Genomic DNA, 23,714 nt, shown 5'->3' with positions numbered 1-23,714 from the left:
TGTGAGATTATTTGTTGAGAGTAGAGTGAGGGGCGCGGTAGCGAGGTATCTTTCTCTGGGTCTGGGGTCTGTCTTAGGGTCTGGGGTCAGCTTCCTCAGGACTGCTGCCTCTCATGTGTATGAGTCAGGGGTCTCAGGCTCTCTCTTTTTCCGGGTCTCCCTGAGAGTAGGGGTGGGGGCTGCAGAATCTCTCCCTCCTCCTCCTGCTCTCTCCTCTCTCGCTCGCTTCCCCCGCCCCCCCTCGCTCTCTGCTGCCGCTGCTGCCGTTGGCTCTTATTCTCCTCCTCCTCCTCCTCCTCTCTCCTCCTCTCTGCTCCTCTCCGCTCATCTCTCCTCCTCTCTCCTCCTCCTCCTCCTCCTCCTCCTCCTCCTCCACCTCCTCCTTCTCCCCCTCTCTCTCCCCCTCTTTCTCTCTTCTTTTTTCTCCCCCCGTCCCCCCGCCCCCTCCCCCTCAGGCCTGATGAGCAGGTCTCGAGCCTCCATCCATCGGGGGAGCATCCCCGCGATGTCCTATGCCCCCTTCAGAGGTACGGTGGTGGTAGGGGGAAGGGGAGGGCCAGATGGGGGGCGAGAGGGGGAGGGGCAGGGGGCGGGGGAGAGCCGGGGCCACCAAGGGGAAGGAGCGGCTGAAATGGAGGGAGAGGGGAGGGCTGGCAAGGCAGAGGTGGGAACAGTGGGGAAGGAGGGATTGCAGACTAGAGGCATAGGGGTAGGTAAGGGATGGAGGGGCTGGGACCCAGGCCTTAAAGGGGCTGAGGGGAAAGAACGTCAGAAGGGGATGAGAAGGGAGGATTGAGTTTGGGGAAAGGCTGCAGAAATGGTTTGGGTTTGGGAACTGAGTGAAGAGATAAGGCACAGACAGGCTTAGGAAAGGGTAGAAAGGGAAAATGAAAACACAGGGGCGGAAAGAGAGACCAAGAAGATGGGAAGGGAATTTGGTGAGGGGCTCAGGATGGTAGGGGTTAGGAAAAGAGGAGGATGGAGGAAGCGAAGGGGCCAGATGGAGAAAGAGGGTGGTAGTGGCGTGGGGGGGGGGGGCGGGTAGGGGGGGAGGCAAGGAAGATTGAGTGATGGGAGCAAGGACCAGGTGAAAATCCTGCCGATGACGGACCCTCATTAGGACTCTTGACGGGTGAAATGCAATCCCTGGGGTCTCATCAGTTTTCTTCACTTAATCACTCTGACCCCTTCCCCCACCCCACCTCTTATTTCCATTCCCCCTCCCTTCCTCTGCTGTCCATCACTTATATCTTTCCCCCCATATGGTGTCCGTTTCTTATATGAGTCCCCCTTCTGTCCTTTTCCTGTATTAGTCCCCTATCTCATATTTGTTGTCTCCCCTCTCTCTCCCTCTCTTCTAATAGCTGTTATACCACCACTGCTCCTGGACCCCATGTTTCAGCCCCCTGTTGGGTCTTGCTCATTCTGTCTGCCCCATGTTGGCTGACACCTTCTGCTCAGTCCCCTTGCTTCTAGGCATTTACCATCATCTTCCTTTTCTCTTAGATCCACCCTCTTACTTGCCCCTCAGCCCTTCCTCCCTTTCCTCCCCTGCTTCCCATCTTGTCACATGGTCTGTGCTTATTTATTTTCCTTTATTCTCCAACTTTGATCACTATTTCTCTCTTCTTGTCCCCTGTGCTTCCTGGGGTGATGGAGGTTTGGGGTACCAAAACACAGGTTTTGAGGGTTGGAACAGGGGCTCTAAGACATCCTTATCTTGAACCCTTGTGGAACTTTTCATTCCAGCCAAAATTTCCTATTCCCCCTTTCTCTAGCATGTTCCATTGCCTACCAGGATCACTACCTTTCTTAATAGACATGTCTGTGTGTGTGTGTGTAGAGTTGTTCTTAAGCCAAGGTTCCCTGTGTCCTTTTCCTGTTCCCGGGAAAATAGTGTCTCCTGAGGTCTAACCTGCTTGCCCCAACTGTAGCCTGGAGCTGCTGCTCTGTTCTGTTTTGGTTATATGTATCAACAGATTTTCCCTCTGGGTACACCGGCTGTCGAGATGCAGTCGGCCCGTTGCCTTCCATGTCTGTGGTCTAAGTTATTGGTGGTGGTTGTCGTTGCTGTAATGCTGGGGCTTGGAGCTGTGTGTTTAGCTTTGTTTTCCTAACCCTGAGCTATAATCCCCAGCCTGTCAGTGATCTTTGTATCTAGAGAAGATTGGCAGAGTCTCCAAGAAAGCACTGAGGCAGTGAAACTGTGAAGGTGTTGTGATGTCTAGGCACTGGTGTCCCCAGGGGTGCGTCTTTCTCTCTGACCTGCAGCTTGGGTAAATTTGAGGACTATGACCATCATCAGTAAGGGGTGGAGTTTTCTAAAGTTACTCAAGGCGCTGAAACGAAGCTCAAAGGCGAGTTTTCCTAAAATGTGCCCAAGGTCATTATCCCACAAGGGTGACAGCAATGGCTTTTCCTTCCTGTCAACATTCTCTACAACATTCTCTTAGGCCTAGTTCTATCACTCTGATGTCACCAATCTAACTTTAATAACTTCCTTAAGGCCCTTCACTGTGTTCCCATAAGTGGTATATGGCAATGATGCTAGCAAGACAGCAAAAATGGGGCAGGGAAACCCACAGGCATCTTAGCCTGCACAGTTGTTGGTCCCGGTTTTTTCTGGAAAATTGTCTATCTTCAGATCTCATCTTGGGATGTTCTCCTGTCATCAGGATTGGCTCTTCCGACCTTTCCCCAACTCCTTCTAAAGTTCCTCACTGTGTCCAGGTGAGGCTCTCAACCTGTGGAGTTGGCTTCCCTCTAATCTATGAAGAGTAGGTGGGGAGAGCAGGATTGACTCTTGACTACTGAGCATGTTACGGGCAAGGAGGCCGATTTCGACTCTGGTTATGCACACAGTATACTTACCATTTTCTCCACCCCGATCCCTGTCCAGCTGGATGCTCAGAAGAGCTGTTTTTTTCCCCTGGCAGCTTCCCCCAAAGGAAGAACAGGGTAGGACTAGGGGGTAAGGGAGGGAGGCCCCAGGCCTCTCTGAACATGTAAGCCTCCCTCCCTCTCTTTCAGATGCTTAGCTCTCAGAATCCTGTGACCCAAATGTTGTTAAACACACCGTCTTCTTCCCACAGCTGGGTACCTCTTACTCTCCCAGTCCATTGTAAGCAGCTTATTCATGCCCTCCTCTGACCTCTCTGTATCTCTGGCCAGTTTCAAGGAATCTCTACCCCACCCCTAGACTAGCGGTTGAGTAGAGTTTTCACCTTCTGCCCCCAATAAGCCACACCCTGTTGTTAGACTAACTTCTTACCCTGAAGCCGTGTGCATCCCCTTCCTGGAGCCTCCTAGGGTGTGACTCAGTGTGAAGGCCCATCTTCTGACCCTTCAAAATTGCCAGGCACTTCACACCCAAGGCTGACACTCCCTTCCCCACTCTGCAGAGTCTTCTTTCCATTTTAGGTTTCTACACCCAAAGTATAGAGCCTCCCTTACTGTTTGTGTGTCTCTGTCCCCCAGATGTACGGGGACCCCCTATGCACCGAACCCAATACGTTCATTCCCCGTATGATCGTCCTGGTTGGAACCCTCGGTTCTGCATCATCTCGGGGAACCAGCTGCTCATGCTGGATGAGGATGAGGTGAGCGGGATGAGGAGGTTGGGAAAGCGGGTAGTGGAGAGGATGCTGGGGAGAGCAAGCCCTAACAAAGTAAGGAAGGCAGACAAGAGATGGGAGGAGGGTGGCCATTGGGATGTGGTCAGGGTGTTATGAAGAAGACAGCCATTCTTTGACATTTGCTAGGAGGCCTTTGAGGCCATTGGAAGAGCTGTGGAGGAGCTATGGTTCTGAAGATTTGAGGGTGCCTGCTCTTTTCACCCCATCCATGTTATGGGGGAGGGAAAATGAAGAGCTTAGAGAAAGAGTGGAGAAATGGGGAGGACAGGCTTTCCTCCAAAGTGAGCCCGAGCTTTCTCCTCCCCTGCCACTCCTGGTTCTTCATCCTGGGGCAAAGTGCAAAGGTCACTGAGTGGCCCCAAGAGAAGGCAGGGGAAGCGGGAACAGCTGGAGGGACTGACAAATGACAGAGTCACTGTATTTTGGCATGAATGGAATTGAAGAGCATGAGCTTAGGCCCAGTGTCTACTCACACGTCTGCAGGGCAGGCTGGGTTTCAGGAAGGGAGACTCAAGAGGAAGAGAGGCCTGAGGAGGCAGGTGACTGGAGTGGGTGGGAGCTCTGTACAGGAGCAGGACTTGGACTAGCCAGGGTGAGGAGGTGGGATGGCCAAGAGAGTCTTGAAGGAGATTGTGTAGACGTTAGACTGACGTCAGGTCTGAGAGTCCCAGGAGTGTGCCTTCCACAGCAGGGCCAGGGTCAGTAGTAATCTGTTCTTCAGAGAAGAGTGCAGTTGTGAAGGGTGAGGCCCCGGGTGTGATTTCGGAGCCATTTTTAGAGTATAGGGCACCCTGGGAAAGCTCTGAGAGTTGTGCCTAAAAACTGTTGAGGCTGGCATTGGACTGGGGCTAATGAGAATGTGGAGAGAGATCGTCCAGCCCATAAAACGCAAGGGTCTGACGGGTACGGTAACTCTGGCCACAGCTGAGGTGGCCTGGTGGCCTAAGCTTGGGGTACTGGAAGACGTCTGAGTGGTCATCAGCCTTGACCACGGATCTGAAGTCATTGGATGGGCTGGGGGAAGGGAGAACCCCCAGAGTGGGAGCCAGTGCAGGGATGAAAGAGAGGCACAGACATGGAGACAGAGCTTCCACTAGGCAGCTGAGGCCAGCAGGAATAGCTGGTAGGAAGGTGGGAGCTGGAAAAATGAAGGCCCTAGGGAGCTAGAATTGGGTGGATAGTGGGGCTGGGGCCTCGTGGGAGTCTAGCTTCTGGTAGGGGTGGGAGTTAGGACGACTGGGGGCGGGGTGAGGTGAGGCCCAGGGAAAGGTAGGGCTGAGAGAGGAGGGACGGTGATGCAGGTGGAGGGTAAAGGGGGGAGATGAAAAGGGGGAGGTGACCAGGCCCCTCTTGGGGGAGGGGAGGTTGGGTCCCAGTCTGGCCGCAAGCCGGGCTGTGGGAGGGAGACAAGCTGTGGAACTGATTATAAATGCAGCTGTGACAAGCTTGAGGGAGAAGGGGGTGAGGAAGGTAGGAGGTTGGGAGGGACGCAGGGAGAGTGGACGAACTGAAGGTCAAGGGGAAACCGGAGTCTGGAAACCAACTCCTGTGGAGTTGCAGGATGTGCTGAGCGGGGCTTGGGGAAAGTCTCTAGACTGTTTGAAGAGAAATGGAGGAACAGGGAAGGAGAAGTCCCCATCAAGGCCGAGTGAAGTGGGCAGGGGCGGAAGGGGAGAGGAGGGGCGGCGTAGGCTCGTGGGGTCTGACACACTCCCCAATCCCCTAGATACACCCCCTTCTGATCCGCGACCGGAGGAGCGAGTCCAGCCGAAACAAACTGCTGAGACGCACGGTCTCCGTGCCGGTGGAGGGGCGGCCCCACGGCGAGCATGGTACGGCGGCCGAGCAGGCTCGTGCCCCGGACAGTCGCGGGGAGCGGGCGGGGGCGGAGAGCAGCCGCGATCCCGATCCCGAGGACAGGGCGCCCTCATCCGGGCTGCGCGGGGTACCGGGGCTGTTGGTGAGCGGCCCCCGCGTGTCCCCACGCTGCTTCGCTTCGCTCCCCTTTCCTCTCCGGCAGTGAAGTTTGACTGTTTCCCGGTGCCTGTAAAAACAGTCTCCTTAGAGCTTCAGTCTCCTGTCTGCTCTCCTGGCCCGGTCCCTCACATCCTCGGTCTGAGAACTTGACCTAGTCCCCGCTCTCCACCAGATCTGTGTCCCACCCGCGAGCGCCCATCTTCTTCCAGGTCTTGAGGCCTGTGGCCTTTCCCTCTGCTCTTGTCCTCACGGATTCCGTTTTCTGCAGTTGTGTCGCCCTGCTTTCCTGTTTCTCCCGTTCTCATGTTCCGTTCCCCCTTGATTCCCGTGTCGTGTCCCTCCCCTCTGCTCCCGGCAGAACTCTCAGACCCCCATCTCCTCACTGTCTCTCCAACTCTCTCCCTCTCTCCATCTGTCTCTTCCCCTTCCTCCTCCCTTCTGCCCCCCCACCCCCCTCTTTAGTCATTTAAAAAAAGATTTTTGTCTTCCTCTGAGAAGTTCGCTTAAAAGGTTTCCATGGGAACAGTGAGGGGAGATGAAGGCAGAGAACAGGGATCTGTAGCCAAGGTGCAGAGAGACGCCCTCAGTCGCCGGAAACCCCCTTGCCGCTGCCCAGTTCTCAGCATTTCCATGACCCTCATCCAACCCCAGGCGACCCCTGCATCCCACCACTCTTCTTCCCCAGGGATACAGGCTTCCATGTTGCTTCCTTAGAGAAATTGTGGCCTGGATAGACCCAGGCCTCACTGCCCTTGGGGGGCCAGCTTTGGGACCCCGGGCCAGTGGTCCGGGATGTGTGTCATTGTCATGGAAACCAGCACAGGGTCTAGGTAGCACTCTGAGGCAAGCCAGGAGGTGGTGGTGGAGAGTACACAGAGAATGTCGTGTCCATGTCTGGAGCGTGGTGTGTGTGTGTGCGTGTGCAGTGTGCATTGGAACGCTAACATGCTCACGGAGGTGGTTTGTCGTGTGTCCTGCGGTTGTCCGCTCTGCCCACACAGTTCTGTCTCCTTTGATGTGGGTCTCCTATGTCCGGGCGGAGTTGAGGTGGCCTGTAGGTGGCCTGTGAAGGTTGCTGCATTGGGGCTTAGCAAAGGCTGGGCATGGTCCCCTGAGCTGTCTGTACCTATATATGTGTATGTATGCATGTGCACACACACATGTATGTATGAATATTTGGGGGTAGGGGCGAGTAGAAGTTAATAGCTGCTGAACGTTTGGGATCTTAGGGGGAAACAGAATGTGTAGAGGACATGGAGGGTGTGCAGGGGAAGAAAGGTCCGGGGCTTTGGGGACTCAGCTCTGCAAAGGTGTTTGCTGAGGCTGTGGACGCTCCAGCCCGGGAGAGGTCGCCGGACCTTTGAGGGCACTGGAATCCAGGGCTCCTCCTCTGCTGGGTGGAGCTGCAAACCCTCACTCCCTTCACGGGTTTCTCTCGCGCGCTCTCATTTTTTGGGGGGGTGGGGGTCCTATTCTGGAGGCGACGATGGGAGGCCTGTTTGGTTTGGGGGGTCTCTCTGTCCCCCTCCCCCGTCCCTCTCGCGCTGTCTCCGGGCGACGGGGCTCGTGACAGAGGCGGCCACGGCAGCAGCGGTCGCCTAGCAACGGCGGCGGGGCCCGGGCAACGGCGGGAGCGGCGGCGGAGGGAGCCGTTCCCGCGGCTGTCACCGCGCGGCCGTCCAGGCCGTCCCGGGCCCCGCCGACGCCCCACCGCGTCGGGCGGCGCGAGCCGGGCCGCCGCCCCCTCTCCCTCCGCACCCGCCCCTCCCCCGCGCAGGGCGGCCCCTCCCCCACCGGGGACACCCTCGACCCCCTCCCCGGGGGGCGGTGCGAGGTAAGGGCGGGGCCGGGCGGACGAAGCGCGCGCGTGGGGGGCCGCGCGCGTGGGTCGGGGGCGCGCGTGTGCGTGGGCACGGGAGGGGGCTGGGGAGGCCGCGGTGGCGGCGGCGGCGGCGGCAGCAGCTGCTCCCTCCGCATGTTCTCGCTGCATCTTCCGAGTGGGGGGAGTTATGGTAACCGGAGGGGGGGCAGCAGAGGTTGGGAGGGAGGGGGTCTGGGCAGCTTCGTGGGGACAGGGTTTTGAGCGTGCGTGGGGGCGGCTGTTGTGAGGGGGTCTTGGAGCCCTAACTGAGGGGCAGTCCTGGTGTTTGCGTGTGATCGTGACCGTGCGTGTGTCTCTGTGTGTTGGTGCCATGTGCACATGGGGCCCAATTCCTCTTGCACACATGTGTAGCCAGCACTGTGCAGGTTCGTCCTGTCTTGACAGCCTGAGGGCCTGTGGGGCTAGCCACTGGCCATACTGATTCTCGTCAGTCACCTCTGACCCTGAGCGTGCATGACCATGGTTGAGGCGGTGTGTAGGAATTTTCGGTGTCCCTGGTGGCAGCTGTGTGTCTTTGCATGCGTGTTCTAACGTTGGCCTGAGTATCTGTGTCAGTCCCGGCATGGGTGTCCAGGGCGTGTCTGGATGTGGGTGGTGTGCTGGGGGTGGGGACAGAGTGTGTGAATGGTTCCTTGGAGTCCGACTGCATGAAGCACCTTTGGACTAGGCAGGTGTGGGCCTCTGTCTGGTCCCTAGATGGGGATAGAAAAGCTTGAAGGAATAGGGTGAAGAGGGAAAGTAGGGACAAGTCATCAAGAAGGGGACAGCAAAGAGTCAGGGAGAGAGAATAGCCCGAGAATGGGAGTCTAAGAGAGCTGAATTGGACCCAGAAGAGAGCAAAGAGCACAGGCTTAAGATAGGAAGGCTGGGAGGCAGGTGAGGAGCCAGGTCTCTCTGTGAAGCAGTCTGAGGGGAGAGGGATGGGTGCAGGAGGGCCCAGCCCCGGCTCTGTAGGCTCAGGCTTAGCTGGACTGCAGGAGGCTGCTTTTCAGCGAGGCCTGTCACCACGGAGACTGCAGAGCGTGCCCTCCCCCAACTTCTCCAGCCCCTCTTTAGCCTAGCTCCTCATCTCTCTCTGGCTACTTTTCTCCCTGGCTCCCCCTGAGAGCTGGGTGTGGAGAAGAAAGGCTATGTATGGGAAGGGTAGGGATTTGGGGGGTTGGAGGGTAGGAGAAATGTTTGTGGGTGAAGTCAAGATTAGAGACATTGGAGAGGCGGAGTCCAAGCCTTTGCTGTGTGTGTGTGCAGTTGTGTGTGTATACAGGGTGTGTGTGGGTGTGTGGGTGTGTGTATACAGAGTGTGTACTGTGTGGGTGGGTGCACAATGCCTATGTTGCGGGTCTGTGGAGGTGGCTGTTCTGTGTGCATAAGCATGTACATCATGCGGAGATGGGACGTGGAGAGGCGGCATGGCAGCGTCTGCTGCGGTGTGTACGCGGCCGTGTGCAGTTCTGTACATGTCCCCGCAGGCAGCACTAACAACAGGGTATCCCGTGTTCCTGTCGCCCTGCCCTCTTCCGTGCGTCTGCCCTCTCCTCCTGTGTCAGAGTCCTGGTGGGCATGTGCGTGTGGCCTCCATGCACCTGTGACTGACTTGTGAGTTCCTGGTATTTTATGTGTGTTGCTTCCAGGAACTAAGCAGAGCAATTAGCAGATCCCCTCCCCTCCGTGAATGCTTTCAGCTCCAAAAGAAAATTTCAGTGGATTTAAGCTTAACGCTTTTATGCCTTTAGTAGAGATGCTTGTGTGTGAAAATAATGGCTGAACTAAGTTTCCTGGAATGAGAGTAAGCCAGACATAGCTGAGAAACGCAGAGGAGTGGGTTAGGAAGAAGTGCGGGGCCTTCAGGTTCGCGGTTTACTGTGTGACAGAGGCTAATTAACATGTTTGCTCCGAGTTTTTGTTTTATTTGCTGTGTTTCTCTGGTAGCCATCACAGATGCTGGTGTCAGAGTCATGGAAAGGCTATAAGAAAGCAGGGCAGGGGGAGGGGCGCTGTCCCCACAGTGACTGTGGTTGTACTGTTAGTGTGACCTGTGAGTGTGCTTTAGGGGTATGGTGCTTCCTCCATCTCACTGAGCTCGTGGTGGATAGACACGGTGCAGGGCTGACACACGGGGCCACAGGATACTTACACATGTGTCTCAGGGCTTGAACAGACACGTTCCTGCTTGTGGGGCATGAGCTGTCCTGGGCTCACCTGCCCATTTGTGTAGCCTGCTGCCCACATGACAGCCCAAGGGACTTGGGCAGCAGGGTCCACACCAGCAGTTCTCATGTGGCTGTCTGAGTTCAAGTCTGCACACCCTGCTGCAGCGCTCACACTGTGTAAACGTGGGTACGGGCTCTGTACGGGGTCCAGGGAGGGACCTGGGCTCTCCCTGTGGGCCCCTGGCGCCCCTGTGCTCGGTGCTTTCTGTATGTCTCCAAAGCACAGAGTTTCCTGTGATTTCTCATAATGCGGCTGCAATACCTACACGGATCCCTGCTGCTTGGTGTTCTTTCGTGCTCTACACATGTTCCTGAGAGGGTGCTCTTGCCTAGGGGTCCAGACGTGTGTGTGCAAACCTGAGCTGGCCTGTAAGGAGCAAGGAGGGACTGGGTCCCAGGCAATATGAAATCTGGAAGCAGGCGTGAAAATGTAGTGTGGCTTTCACAGTTCTGGAACCTAGTGGGTTAACAGGCAGTTCTTCCGGTTGCCCCCCCCAGCCTGTAGCTTCTTGTTGCCATGGAGATGGTGGCCCCGCCCCTGATGCAGCACCAGCCCCCCCATTGGCTGCAGTGGTGACTGTGGGGCTGAGGGGGGAGCCCAGGCCTGGGCAGCCATTCTGGAGCTGGAGCCGGAGCTTGGCATCCCCCCACTTTCATTCTCCCTCAGCCCCTCAGCCCCTCCAAATTCCCTAGCAGCGGACCTTCAGCTCCCTTCCAAGCTCCCATTCTGTAGACTCTTGGCAGGCTGAGCTTCATCCGCATTCACCTCCCCCTCCTCGCCAGCCTTTACTTAGGAGTCCCCAGAATCCCACTGCCCATCCTCCCCACTCCCCTGCATTCTTTTCTTCTCCTCCTCAACCCTTCACTAGCACTGCGGTGCACGTGGAACCGGCTCCTTCTCCCCACTCCCCATCTGCCCCTTCCTCAGATTTTCTGTTCCCCTCCACTCAGCACAGGTCTCTTCTGAGACCTCCCCCTCCAGTCCTGGGAGGGGGTCATGGGAGGCAGCCCTGGACCTCCAGACCGACAGGGTCTCTGGGGAGTGTGGGGCAGGGGGAGGATGTGCCCAGCTGGGAAAAGAGCAAAGCCCGGCCATGGGCAATGACCTTTAACCCATCTCCCCCTAAGCAAGCCCCTTCCCTTGGGCAGGGGACGGGCAATTGAGCCCCCCTGGGCCGTGGGCATTCTTCATTGTGGAGGTTTTTCTGACCCTCCTGACTATGCGCCCCCGCTAACTGCAAGCCCCAGTCATGGGCTTACGGCCTCCCACCCCGACCCCATCAGGGGGCTCCGGCTCGGGTTCCTTGCCCCCTCCTTCCCACCGCCAACCTCTCCGTCGCCGCTGCTCTTCTTGCTGTTTTCCGGGGGGTAGGTGAGGCCGGAGCTGAGGGCCTGAGGGAGGTGGCTAATATGCTGGCCCGGGGTGGAAATTGGGACGACCGGTCCTGTAGCCCCTTCCCCAGCTTCCCTTCGGGCCCTTTCCTCCCCTCCAGAATACCACTTGGGTCGCTCGAGGAGGAAGAGTGTCCCAGGGGGGAAGCAGTACAGCATGGAGGCCGCCCCCGCTGCGCCCTTCCGGCCCTCGGTGAGTGAATGGAAGTGCCTGCCAGATGTGGCTCAGCTGGGCCTCTTCTCTTCCAGCCCCAGCTGGGGCTCCAGGATTCTGAGAAAAGAGGACCGAGCGAGCAAGAGTGTGTGTGTGTGTGTGTGTGTGTGTGTGTGTGTGTGTGTGTATCCCCACCTCTTTGGTTTACCCCTTCTTGGCTCTGCCCCCTACTTCTTGGACCAGCCCTCCCACCTTTTCCAAGCTAGTGTGTGTGTTTGTGTATTTGCTCACATCATACAGCACCCGTGGGAACAAGGAAGACAAACTGGTGTCAGGGCTCCTATCCCTTTCCCCTACTCCATGCCCTGCCAGGAATTTCCTGCCAGCTGAGGGGTGTCGAGGGAGACTCTGCCCTGCCCCAATCACCCCTATTCCCATTTGCTCCCCAGCAAGGCTTCCTGAGCCGGAGGCTGAAAAGCTCTATCAAACGTACAAAGTCACAACCCAAACTTGACCGGACCAGCAGTTTTCGACAGATCCTGCCTCGCTTCAGAAGTGCTGACCATGACCGGTAGGTACAGGGCCTGAAATGAGATGGCTGCAGTCTAAGGGTGCTGAGTGGGACTGGGGATTCCCTGAGTACAAAGGTTAACAGGCTCGTGTTGTTTGGGGTACAGAGGCATCAGAGAGGGGGAAACAGGAGGTGATGGGGGGGTACCTGCAGAAGCAGGGAAGGGGGTGAAGGTGAAGCCAAGGAGGGCTTTTAGTGTGGAAGGAAGGGTGGGCTCCTGCCCAGGGTAGGATAGGACAGACTAGTGACATAACTGGGTGGGGAGAAGGGGCCAGCAGGACCTAGGTGGAAGGGGAGGAGAGGGCACGGATTAAGGGCAGCAGGTTGGAAATGGGTGAGAGGTAGCTGGTGTTGATGGGTGAGGACTCAGACCCCAGTAATGGTGGCGGGGAGCAATAGAGCAACAGAAAAAGCAGTTAGTCTGGTATGCAGGTAACAGAATGGGGGCAAGGGCTGGGCTTAACCCACCTACTGAGGAAGAAGACATGTCTGCTTGCCTTTGTCCTCTGGGCTTCCCCCTGGTCCACTCACTCCCTGGAGAGAGCGAGTCCTTGTTTTCCCTTGTGTCTGGCTGTCCTAGGGACTAGGCGGGTAGGAAGGTTGGGATCAGGTGAGTCACACCTTTCCCTGCCCCCTTCCAAGTAACCAGTGCTGGATTTGGGGCTGGCAGGGGCTGAGGGCATGGTATTCCTGGCCGCGGGGGCGGGGGGCCGGGGGAGCGTGGTGCTGACGGCAGCCAGAGCCTGTGATGACGGGGCTGCTATAAATAACTTCATGGAGGCTCCCACACCCGAGCTCCCCCCCTGCTTCCCCATGCTGTCTCTCTTCGTCCCCTACCCATTTCCACAGTGCTTGCTGTCCTTTCTCCCCTCATGCTGGCCCCTCAGCCCCACCTATCCTTCGAGCCGAGCCGTGCTCTCTCTGTCCCCTGACAGTGCTGCCTTCCTCAGCCTCACCGCACCTGCTTCTGCTCCTGGTTGCTTGCTGTTCTGCCTCCCCTTCTCCCCAAGGCTGCTCTCCCGTCTCTGACCTTCATTCTGCCCACAGATTCTCTTATGCTTTCCTCTCTTTCCCCTGGTTGTGCTAAAAACTGTTCTCTTACTTCATTCATAGTTTGAATCATGAAATGTTTATTAGGCACTAGCTGTGTGCCAGGTCCAAGCCAGACATTACTGTATTTTCACTGTGCCTTAATTCTTTGCTTCCATTTTTTTCTTTATGTTGAGATTCTGGTTTCTGGAGTCACCTAGACACGTCCAGGCCATTTCTTTTCTCTTTTCTTTCTCTTTCTTTCTTTCTTTCTTTCTTTCCTTCTTTCTTTCTTTCTTTCTTTTCCATCCTCCCTCCCTCCCTCCCTCTCTCTCTTTCTTTCTTTCTTTTTTTCTTTCTGTTGTTTTTGTTTTGTTTTGTTTTGTTTTAAGACAAAGTCTCACTATGTAGCTCTGGCTAGCCTGGGACTTGCTATGTAGACCAGGCTGGTCTCAAACTTAACAGGGATCTACCTGCATCTGCCTCCTGAGTGCTGGGATTAAAGGTCTGTGCCCAGCAATTTTGAGTTATTTCTAGGTATTCCAACTCCTGGAGTCTGAGCTGAGTATGAGAGGTCTCTTGAAGGGCTTTGGTACCCTGGGCCTCCTGTGCCTGGGCTTCCTTCTCTGAATCTGTGTGTGAAGGACTGACAGCTGTCTTCCAGAGCCCCTGGTGAGGCAGAGTGTCGAGAGTAAGGAGAGAGGGCCTTCCCTGACCTTTCTCTGCGCCTCCTGCCTGCCAGGGCCCGGCTGATGCAAAGCTTTAAGGAGTCGCACTCTCATGAGTCCTTGCTGAGCCCTAGCAGCGCTGCTGAGGCCTTGGAGCTAAACTTGGATGAGGACTCCATCATCAAGCCGGTGCACAGCTCCATCCTGGGCCAGGAGTTCTGCTTTGAGGTAGTGGCTCTCGTGGGCTGAGGGGAGTTGAGAGGGCAGGGATGGGAAAGGGCAGAGGCAGAAGTAGATATGTGGGGATGTCGAGGAAACAAATCTGGGGCCAGGAAGACATGGTGGCGGGTTTCTCTAGGAGTTGCCTCTCTTTGGAGCCCCATCTCACACTCACACTCCTCCCTAGGTAACAACATCGTCTGGAACAAAATGTTTCGCCTGCCGGTCTGCAGCCGAAAGGGACAAGTGGATTGAGAACCTACAGCGGGCTGTGAAGCCCAACAAGGTATTGGGAGGGAGGGGAAGCAAGGAGGCTGGGGGCCTAGTAGGCTGAGGAGTAGGGACTTGGAAGCAGGGACAGAGGCACAGGGGACCTGGGCTGGACAGCTGGACCTGGGCTCTAGTTCCCATTACTCTGAATCCCCCATTAGTTCCCCTTTCTTCCTGCACTGTTACTGTAGCCATGCTCTACTTCCCTGCCATGAAAGCCGTGGGGCGAGAGAGCAGACAGGGCTCTTCCAGCCGCCCAGTCCGGTTTCCCTGCAGACGGACCGCCTCATTCACACCCAACAGGTGCTCCCTCCTCCCCCGACAGCCTTTTGTGAACCTTGGTTCTCTCTATAAAGTCTGTGTAAATATGGCTGGATTCCGTGACCTCACCTAGCGCTCCAGCCGAGACTTCTATTCCCTGAGGAAAAACTGCCGCTCTGTCTGCTGGTCCCTGACTCCAGTCCTGGCCATCGTCCTCTTGTCTCCCCGGGCCTTTATCAAGGAATCCCACTTAAAGTCCTAGATACAATGTGAGCCACACAGGGTCCAAGCACCACACTGCTTCAACACGTTGCAGGATCGTGTGGCCCTCACCAGGTACCTGGGCCCTTCTCAAGCCAACAGTTGGGTCTAGTCATATGCAAGGATCATTTTGTTTTGCAACACGGGATGTGTCTGCAGGACTTTCTCATTCTCATCTTTGGGATCTGCCTTACTTAAAAAAAAAAAAAAAAAAAAAAAAAAAAAAAAAAAAAAGAAAAGAAAAAAGAAAAAGTTGCCAAGCATGGTGTCACACGCCTCTAATCCCAGCACAGAAGCAGGTGGCTCTCTGTGAGTTTGAGGCCAGCCTGGTCTACAAAGTGGGTTCCAGGACAGTCAGGGCTACATAGAGAAACCCTATCTTGAAAAACCAAAACCAAAAAAAGACAAAGACTTTCATATTTATTTATTTGTGGGGGAGATGAGCCGAGGGCTGTCCCAGCACACATGAGGGGACCAGAGAAGAACTTTGTGGAGCAGGTTCCCTCCTTCCACTCTGTTGTGGGCTCTGGAGCTCACGCTCACGCTTCGCAGCCTCACCAAGTCAGCCATCTTGCTGGCCCCCAATGTTTTTGACTTGTTGCTTCAGAATTTGCCAGCATTAATCTGTTGCCCAGTGTAGAAGCTGACCTACAAGGTCAGCTTCCAGGGCTGCTATAGAAAGTCACCATGAACTGGGCCAATTAAAGCCCTTCTCTCACAGTTCAGGAAGTTAGAGTCCACTCTAAACACGGCCATGCCGGTTCTGAAGCCGTTAAATTCAGTCCTTCCTTCTGTGTGTCTCTAAATGGCCCTCTCCCTCTCCAGTGACCAATCACTGGATTAAGAGGTGACATTTATCAGGTATGTCCTCACTCCTCACCTTAATTGTCTTACATCTGCCAGGACACTGTTTCCACATAAAGTCACACTCAGTTTCTAGAGAGACAAGAATTTGGGGTCACTGCTGGATGTAGTGGTGTATGTCCTTCCAGTACTCAGGTGCATGGGCTCATTTGAGGCCAGCCTGAGCTACCTCGTGAGACTGTTCCAGAAACCAGAAACAGTAAGATAGAATTCTGCGCGTGGTGGGCACTGTTGAAGTCCAGTTGTACTGTTCACCTTCTGGCTGCCATTTCAGTCACACTTGCTCACTGTCTCTCTTCTGTGTGTCTGTCCTTTCCCTTTTTCCCGCCCTTACGGCTTCCTTGTGCCAGGACAACAGCCGCCGGGTAGACAACGTGCTGAAACTATGGATCATCGAGGCCCGAGAGCTACCCCCCAAGAAGCGCTATTACTGCGAGCTGTGCCTGGACGACATGCTGTACGCACGTACCACCTCCAAGCCCCGCTCAGCTTCGGGAGACACGGTCTTCTGGGGCGAGCACTTCGAGTTTAACAACCTGCCTGCCGTCCGGGCCCTGCGGCTGCATCTATACCGTGACTCAGACAAAAAGCGAAAGAAGGACAAGGCAGGCTATGTTGGCCTGGTGACTGTACCGGTGGCCACCCTGGCTGGGCGCCACTTCACAGAGCAGTGGTACCCTGTGACCTTGCCGACAGGCAGTGGGGGCTCTGGGGGCATGGGCTCGGGAGGAGGTGGGGGCTCAGGGGGCGGCTCAGGGGGCAAGGGGAAAGGAGGCTGCCCTGCTGTGAGGCTGAAAGCCCGTTACCAGACAATGAGCATCCTGCCCATGGAGCTGTACAAGGAGTTTGCAGAGTATGTCACCAACCATTACCGGATGCTGTGTGCAGTGCTGGAGCCTGCCCTGAACGTCAAGGGCAAGGAGGAGGTTGCCAGTGCGCTGGTTCACATACTGCAGAGCACAGGCAAGGCCAAGGTGAGCACTGTGTCCCAGGGAAAGCCGGCTTGAGGATGGGCACTGGCTCGGGGGCAGTGAAGAGAGGGTAGACTCCTGAGATCGGGCTCTGCAGAGGCTGACGCCTGGGTTTCCCTGGACCCCAGGACTTCCTTTCAGACATGGCCATGTCAGAGGTAGACCGGTTCATGGAGCGGGAACACCTCATATTCCGCGAGAACACGCTCGCCACTAAAGCCATAGAGGAGTATATGAGACTGATTGGCCAGAAGTACCTCAAGGATGCCATTGGTATGGCCCACCTTCAGGACTTTGTCCTGGACCTTTCCTTGCCCACCCCACCACCCCTAAACCCGGCCACCCAGACCCTTCATCCACCTTCCTCAGAGCCCCAGGACCCCAACCTCCAACCATCTGATTCTGCCGTTCCTCCAACCCAGGGAGCCCCTGTGCCTGCCCTGGGAAAGGGTGACCGCTCCCTGTTGTACACCCTCTCCCAGGGGAGTTCATCCGTGCTCTGTACGAATCTGAGGAGAACTGTGAAGTGGACCCCATCAAGTGCACCGCGTCCAGTCTGGCAGAGCACCAGGCCAACCTGCGGATGTGCTGTGAGTTGGCCCTGTGCAAGGTGGTCAACTCCCATTGGTGAGACTGGGAACGCTGGGTTGGGGGGCCAGGGTTGGGCAGTTGTGTGTTCATCTGTTCATCCATCTGTCCATCCTCAGAGGACTAAGCATCAGTACGGGCAAAGCATTTTCTGAGGTGTTGTAGAGCAGAGAGAGGTGAACAAGGCCTGGTCCCTGACCACAGAGGGCTTCTAACCAAAATGAGTAGGGACACAAGATGCGTTAAAAGCCACAGAACCATTGTGATGTGTGTTAAGGGAGGGTCCCTTGTGCAGCACCAAGTCAGAGAAGACAAGGCTGTGTCAAAACTAAGAGATGCCCAGGCCTGGACTCTGAAGACTGGGGTCAGAGGCTGGCATTTGCACACAATAGGCACATTTCCCAGGGCTGTGAGAAGGCCTGGAGGCTCTCAGGACATGGCTGGCAGCTGGGACAGACTTAGTGGAGCACATGGCTATAGTGAAGGCAAGAGGAACAAGGTGTGCCTTGGGACAGCAGGGAATCTGGAAAGCCTTGGTTGGACTCGGGAGTCTGCAGTCATCAGAATGTTTTGCGGTGACCTTAAAGGTGCTGGCACCAGGAAGTAGCGTGACTTGAGCTTGTCCCATGAGTTGAGTGAGCTGTATGGAAAGGGAAAGAGAGTCCAGACCATTGGTGGTGACGGTTAATGGGTCAGGCCTGAAAACCCGATCTTAAACCACGGTGGAGTCAGAAAGCCTAGAAAGGGAGTGCCTAATTAGGGTCCTCTCCAGGAAGGATCGGCAGGGGTTGTCTGAGAGGTTGTCTGTGCGGGGAGTCAGGATGACTCAAAAGGTCATGAGACTAGTGCTGGGGAGACCCATAGCCTCATTGACAGAACCAGGGAAGTCAAAAGGAGGAGCCAGCTGGCGGTGTGGGGGCGACGGTGAGCTCTAGTTTACACTAGTCAAGTTTAAGGTGTCACTGGGACATCAGTGGCACTGGGAGGCGGGGAAGAGTGAGCCAAGCCATTCCAGGGACTGGGGATCATGCCTGGGGCACGTCCATCCCCATTTCCCTGGAATCCAGAAGAGTTGGGGGGTCCGAGCTCCCTGTACCTCAAGTGACCCTCCATCTCTCTCCCATCTCTGTCTCTTCCCCGGTGTCTGCTTTTCTTCTCCTCCTCTCCTTGTCTCTCTCCCACCCCTCCGTCTCTCTCCCACGTGTCTATCTCCCCTCGCCCTCTCTCCCTCTCCATTTCTCTCTCCAGAATCTGTTCCCTCTTCTGCCATGGCCTCTTCTTCAGCGGCCTCCTCCTGTCTTTCTCCTGCAGTCCCTCCCTCCCAGTCTCTCTCACCTGTCTCCACACCCTCACCTCCTACCACCCCCTCAGCATGTTCCCTGAAAGCTGAGGGTCTCTGGGGCTCAGTCCCGGTCTCTCTTTCTCTCTTTCTCTCTCTGTCTCCCCACCCCTTCCCCCCAGCGTGTTCCCGAGGGAGCTGAAGGAGGTGTTTGCATCTTGGCGGCTGCGCTGCGCAGAGCGGGGCCGGGAGGACATTGCTGACAGGCTGATCAGCGCCTCGCTCTTCCTGCGCTTCCTCTGCCCAGCCATTATGTCGCCCAGTCTATTTGGGCTTATGCAGGAGTACCCAGATGAGCAGACCTCACGAACCCTCACCCTCATCGCCAAGGTCATCCAGAACCTGGCCAACTTTTCCAAGTGAGGGAAATGTCAGGAAGGGTGGGATGAGCTGTGGGCTTCTGGAAGGGTCTCCTGAGTCACCAGGCATCTGTACCCCTGGCCAGGTTTACCTCAAAGGAGGACTTCCTGGGCTTCATGAATGAGTTTCTGGAGCTGGAGTGGGGTTCCATGCAGCAGTTCTTGTACGAGATCTCTAACCTGGACACACTGACCAACAGCAGCAGTTTTGAGGGCTACATAGACTTGGGCCGAGAGCTCTCCACACTTCATGCCCTGCTCTGGGAGGTGCTGCCCCAGCTCAGCAAGGTCAGTAGATGTCCCTTCTGTCGCGCCCCCAAGGTACTTCCAGAGGCACCTGGCCTGACAGACTACCTCTCTGCAGAGATCTTCTCAGCTTCCCGTCCCCAGACGTGTCACCAGCACTTCCAGTGCACACCACAGCCTCTACCCATGCCCTCTGAGGCACTTCCTCATCAGGTGACAGTCTTGTCCTTCCAGGAAGCCCTCCTGAAGCTGGGCCCACTGCCCCGGCTCCTCAATGACATCAGCACAGCCCTGAGGAACCCCAACATCCAAAGGCAGCCAAGCCGCCAGAGTGAACGGACTCGGCCTCAGCCCGTGGTGCTGCGAGGGCCATCAGCCGAGATGCAGGGCTACATGATGCGGGATCTCAATAGGTGAGCACCTGCTCCCGCACGCCTGTGCTCTGGGGGTTTCTCGCTGGGCCCTGTCTCTATCTCTCCAGGCCCCAACAGGGGAAAACCCAAAGTTCTAGGGGACAGCGGGAAGGGTACAGACAGGGGCCAGGCAGAGAGCTCTTCAGAGGCCAGCAGTACTGAGGCTGCTCTGCTCCAGGCTCAGTTGAAGCCAAAGGGGCCCTGCTGCAGCCAGCCCATGCTTGTGTTTAGGCTGAGGTGCAGCCATGTGGTGTCAAACTAACCGGTGTCTCTGAGTGCCTTGGCACCCCCCACCCCAGCCTGCCACCTTAACCCAGACAGCTCTGTGATCCGCCATACAGAGAAGCAGCTGGAGCTGAGTGGGCCCTGGAGCCCACCGTCCAGTTTGATGGGGGAGGGGGGCTCGGCCACTGTCCTTCACTTTGTGATTGCTCTGCTGTCCCTCACCCATGTCTTCCTCTGTGACACACCTGTCCCACCATTCCCCCATCATCTGTCCACACTGCTCTCCTTCTCCTGTCTGTGCCTGCCCCTCTGCATCTCTCTCCAGCTCCATCGACCTTCAGTCCTTCATGGCTCGAGGCCTCAACAGGTGAGGGCTCTGTCCTCCCCACCCTCCCGTCCTGCCTCACTGGCCTCCACCCGCCTCTCTGCTCCTCTCCTCCTCTCCTCCTCACTGCACCTCATCTCCTCCATACTTGCCCAGACCAGCCCTCACTGCTCTCTTGCTGCCCCACCCTCTTCTCCAGGCCTTGCGCCCTTTCTAGGCCTGTCCTTTCCCTTCTCCAACTTCCTCTCCCATCCTCCCTGCCTGCCTCTTCAGGGCTGCCACCAGTAGCTCTCAGCCCTTCCCTGTGGGTCCCACTTTCCACCTAAGGCCAGCACCAGAGGAAAGGCTCGGGTGCCTGTAGTCCTGGCCTTACTCCTGCCTGTGTGTCCTCCTTCCCTTCCAACAGCTCTATGGACATGGCTCGCCTCCCCTCCCCAACCAAGGAAAAGCCACCACCGCCGCCACCCGGTGGGGGTAAAGACCTGTTTTATGTGAGCCGGCCGCCGCTGGCCCGTTCATCCCCAGCATACTGCACAAGCAGCTCGGACATCACAGAGCCGGAGCAGAAGATGCTGAGTGTCAACAAGAGTGTGTCCATGCTGGACCTGCAGGGTGACGGGCCCGGGGGCCGCCTTAACAGTAGTAGTGTTTCCAACCTGGCAGCCGTTGGGGACTTGTTGCACTCAAGCCAGGCCTCACTGACAGCAGCCTTGGGGTTGCGGCCTGCACCTGCCGGGCGCCTCTCCCAAGGCAGTGGCTCGTCCATCACAGCAGCTGGCATGCGCCTCAGCCAGATGGGCGTCACCACGGATGGTGTCCCTGCCCAGCAACTGCGCATCCCCCTTTCCTTCCAGAACCCTCTCTTCCACATGGCTGCTGATGGGCCAGGGCCCCCAGGGGGCCACGGAGGGAGCAGTGGTCATGGTCCACCTTCCTCCCATCACCACCACCACCACCATCACCACCACCGAGGCGGAGAGCCCCCAGGGGACACTTTTGCCCCATTCCATGGCTATAGCAAGAGCGAGGACCTCTCTTCAGGGGTCCCTAAGCCCCCTGCCGCCTCCATCCTTCACAGCCACAGCTACAGTGATGAGTTTGGACCCTCTGGTACTGATTTTACCCGTCGGCAGCTCTCACTTCAGGACAACCTACAGCACATGCTATCCCCTCCCCAGATCACCATCGGTCCCCAGAGGCCAGCTCCCTCAGGGCCCGGAGGTGGGAGTGGTGGGGGCAGCAGTGGGGGTGGGGGGGGCCAGCCGCCTCCCTTACAGAGGGGCAAGTCTCAACAGTTGACAGTGAGCGCTGCCCAGAAACCCCGGCCATCCAGCGGGAACCTATTGCAGTCCCCGGAGCCAAGTTATGGTCCTGCCCGTCCACGGCAACAGAGCCTCAGCAAAGAGGGCAGCATTGGGGGCAGCGGGGGCAGCGGTGGCGGAGGGGGTGGGGGGCTCAAGCCCTCCATCACCAAGCAGGTAGGTGAGGGTATGGGGAGGTAGGGTGGGTGAAGAGGAGAGAGGGAACAGTGCAGTCTGGTTTACAGTGTTCTCGCCTCCTTTGTTCACTGAACAAATGTGTGGCCTTTGGCCGGTATTCTCAGCCTTCAGGAGGCAAGATGATTGCAAGTTGAGGCCAGCTAGGGCTAGGTAGTGACATTCTAAACAAAGAAAACATTTCACAAGCATAAGAAGAGGGCCTCAGTAGTGTCCCATGAACAGTTCAGGCACCAAGGATGTGTAGATGGGCAGTTGGGGACCCTACCCTCAGCACTTACCCCCACGAGAGGCAGGGTCGTTCACTCATACTCAGATGAGAGAAGAGCTAAGGCAGAGGAACAGGTCTGGGGTGTCATTTCTGTGTTTTCATCCTCTAAATACATGCCCCCTTTCCCCCCTTGCTTGCCTCAGCATTCCCAGACTCCATCCACACTGAACCCCACAATGCCGGCCTCAGAGCGGACTGTGGCCTGGGTCTCCAATATGCCTCACCTGTCGGCCGACATTTAGAGCGCTCACATCGAGAGGGAAGAGTACAAGCTCAAGGAGTACTCAAAATCGATGGACGAGAGCCGGCTGGACAGGGTACGCTGGCTTTGCCCTCTGAGCCCCAGGGAAGGCTTCAGACCTTCCAAGGGGAAGACACCCATGCTCAGACAGTAGGGTAAAAACGAAAGGCAGGCAGACTTCTCCAGTCTGTTACGGGTGGTAGGTATCTGTGTCTTTCAGCCTTGCCTGAGTTCTTTTGGGGGTTATATAGGCTATAGATTGGAGAGAACAATTTATTTCAGCTCTGAGGAAGAGAATGGCTGCAGGATTAGAGCATGTGCCTGGCAGCACAGACCTGTGAACAACAGTTCACTCAGGAGGCTAAGGCAGGAGAATGTTAAAGTTCAAGGCCAGCTTGGGCAATTTAATGAGACCCTGCTTCAAAATAAAAAGTAAAAGAAAGCTGTGGAATATAGTTTATGGTAGAATGTTTGCCTAGAATGCATGAGGCCTAGTTATCAGCAAGTTCACTAGAGGGTTGAGCAACTCATGCCCCAAGAATGCCCCTCTCCTGTGCCTTGCTTATGCACGCCCCTGAGAGGGTGGTGAGTGCTTCTCAGCCTGCCTCTCGCCCAGGCTTCAGATGAGGGACCCTTGTTGAGGAAGGCCCCAGTCCAGCGCTGTACACCATACACCAGAGCTGTTGGAAGTGAAAATAGGCTGGGAATACACACTGCCGATGGCTAGTGGCTCCCTAGATGATGTGAATGTTGTTGCAATTCAGAAATTGGAATTTTAGAGTTATTTAACCTTTAAATAGCTATATATAAGCCGGGGGTAGAGCTTACTACTGAGGCTTTGGGTTTGATCCCTAGCAATGAAAAACAAACAAACAAACATAAAAGAACTACAAGTGGCTACTATAGTAAGCAACAGGGAAATGAAGTGACTGGTGTGAGCTCTTCTGGCCCTGGAATCCCAGACTCCTATTAATAGTTGCATTCTCAGCCCGGGAACCCTCTGACCTCCTGTCTGCAGGGAGTCACACAGGAGACAGCACCTGGCCCCGCCTCACCCTGCATCTTTTCCTGCCCCTCCATGTGCTCAATCTCGGTTTGAAACTACAGTCCCTTTGTCTTTAGTTTCTAGAGAAGCTTCTCAAGTTTGTCCAGCAGTCTTGCCAGAGTGCACTCTGGGGCCCCCATACTCCCCATGCATGTGTGAGGGCATGACACACTTTTAAGGTGTGAGACTTTGACCTTGCTCCATCTTGAGGAAGCCTCAGTATTACATCAGAGCTTTCTTAAAAGCAGATCAAGTGTGTTCAACAGGCAGAGAAAGGATCAGGTACTCTTTGTGCCATGCCATGGCTGAACTGACAGGGATGGGATCAGGCTGGTAAAGCCAAGGCTGGGCGCCCCTCACAGTGCGGGGTCATGTGCCCGGCGGGCAGGTGAAGGAGTACGAGGAGGAGATACACTCGCTGAAGGAGAGGCTACACATGTCCAACCGGAAGCTGGAAGAGTACGAGCGGAGGCTGCTGTCCCAGGAAGAACAGACCAGCAAGATCCTGATGCAGTACCAAGCCCGCCTGGAGCAGAGTGAGAAGCGCCTCAGGCAGCAGCAGGTGGAAAAGGACTCCCAGATCAAGAGCATCATTGGCAGGTGAGGGGCGGCCCGGGGAGGGCGGGGAGGGCGGATGGGAAGAACCTGCTCAAGGCACTGAACGATCCCTCACCAAGCTCCAGTGGTGCTCACTAACTTCTGAAGCCCTGGGGAAACAGGCCAATTACTGTCTAACCATTCCTGTCTGGACTTAGCTTAGGCCTCGCCTCCCTACCTCATATTCTTAATCCAGCCTGTGAGG

The 23,714-nt window shown here is 56.2% G+C and overlaps 1 protein-coding gene across 1 annotated transcript; it reads left to right on the top strand.

Moving 5' to 3' along the window:
* Positions 1 to 469: 469 nt before the first annotated feature.
* On the top strand, positions 470 to 23,369 carry Syngap1 (synaptic Ras GTPase activating protein 1). The gene is made up of 17 exons (XM_055607279.1): positions 470 to 527; positions 3,478 to 3,599; positions 5,362 to 5,467; positions 11,198 to 11,289; positions 11,700 to 11,821; positions 13,593 to 13,746; positions 13,925 to 14,023; positions 15,744 to 16,367; positions 16,493 to 16,637; positions 16,847 to 16,991; positions 18,414 to 18,650; positions 18,737 to 18,938; positions 19,131 to 19,309; positions 19,860 to 19,901; positions 20,266 to 21,337; positions 21,770 to 21,943; positions 23,307 to 23,369. The coding sequence occupies exons 1-16, from the start codon at positions 506 to 508 to the stop codon at positions 21,866 to 21,868; spliced, it is 3,462 nt and encodes a 1,153-aa protein (XP_055463254.1). The 5' UTR covers positions 470 to 505; the 3' UTR covers positions 21,869 to 21,943; positions 23,307 to 23,369.
* Positions 23,370 to 23,714: the final 345 nt, after the last annotated feature.

This window comes from Psammomys obesus, unplaced genomic scaffold (genome assembly GCF_907164565.1).
Source record: "Psammomys obesus unplaced genomic scaffold, mPsaObe1.curated_primary_1811, whole genome shotgun sequence".
Classification (NCBI taxonomy): domain Eukaryota; kingdom Metazoa; phylum Chordata; class Mammalia; order Rodentia; family Muridae; genus Psammomys; species Psammomys obesus.
Note: the sequence above shows the minus strand (reverse complement) of the source record. Positions and strands in the feature narration are given on the sequence as shown.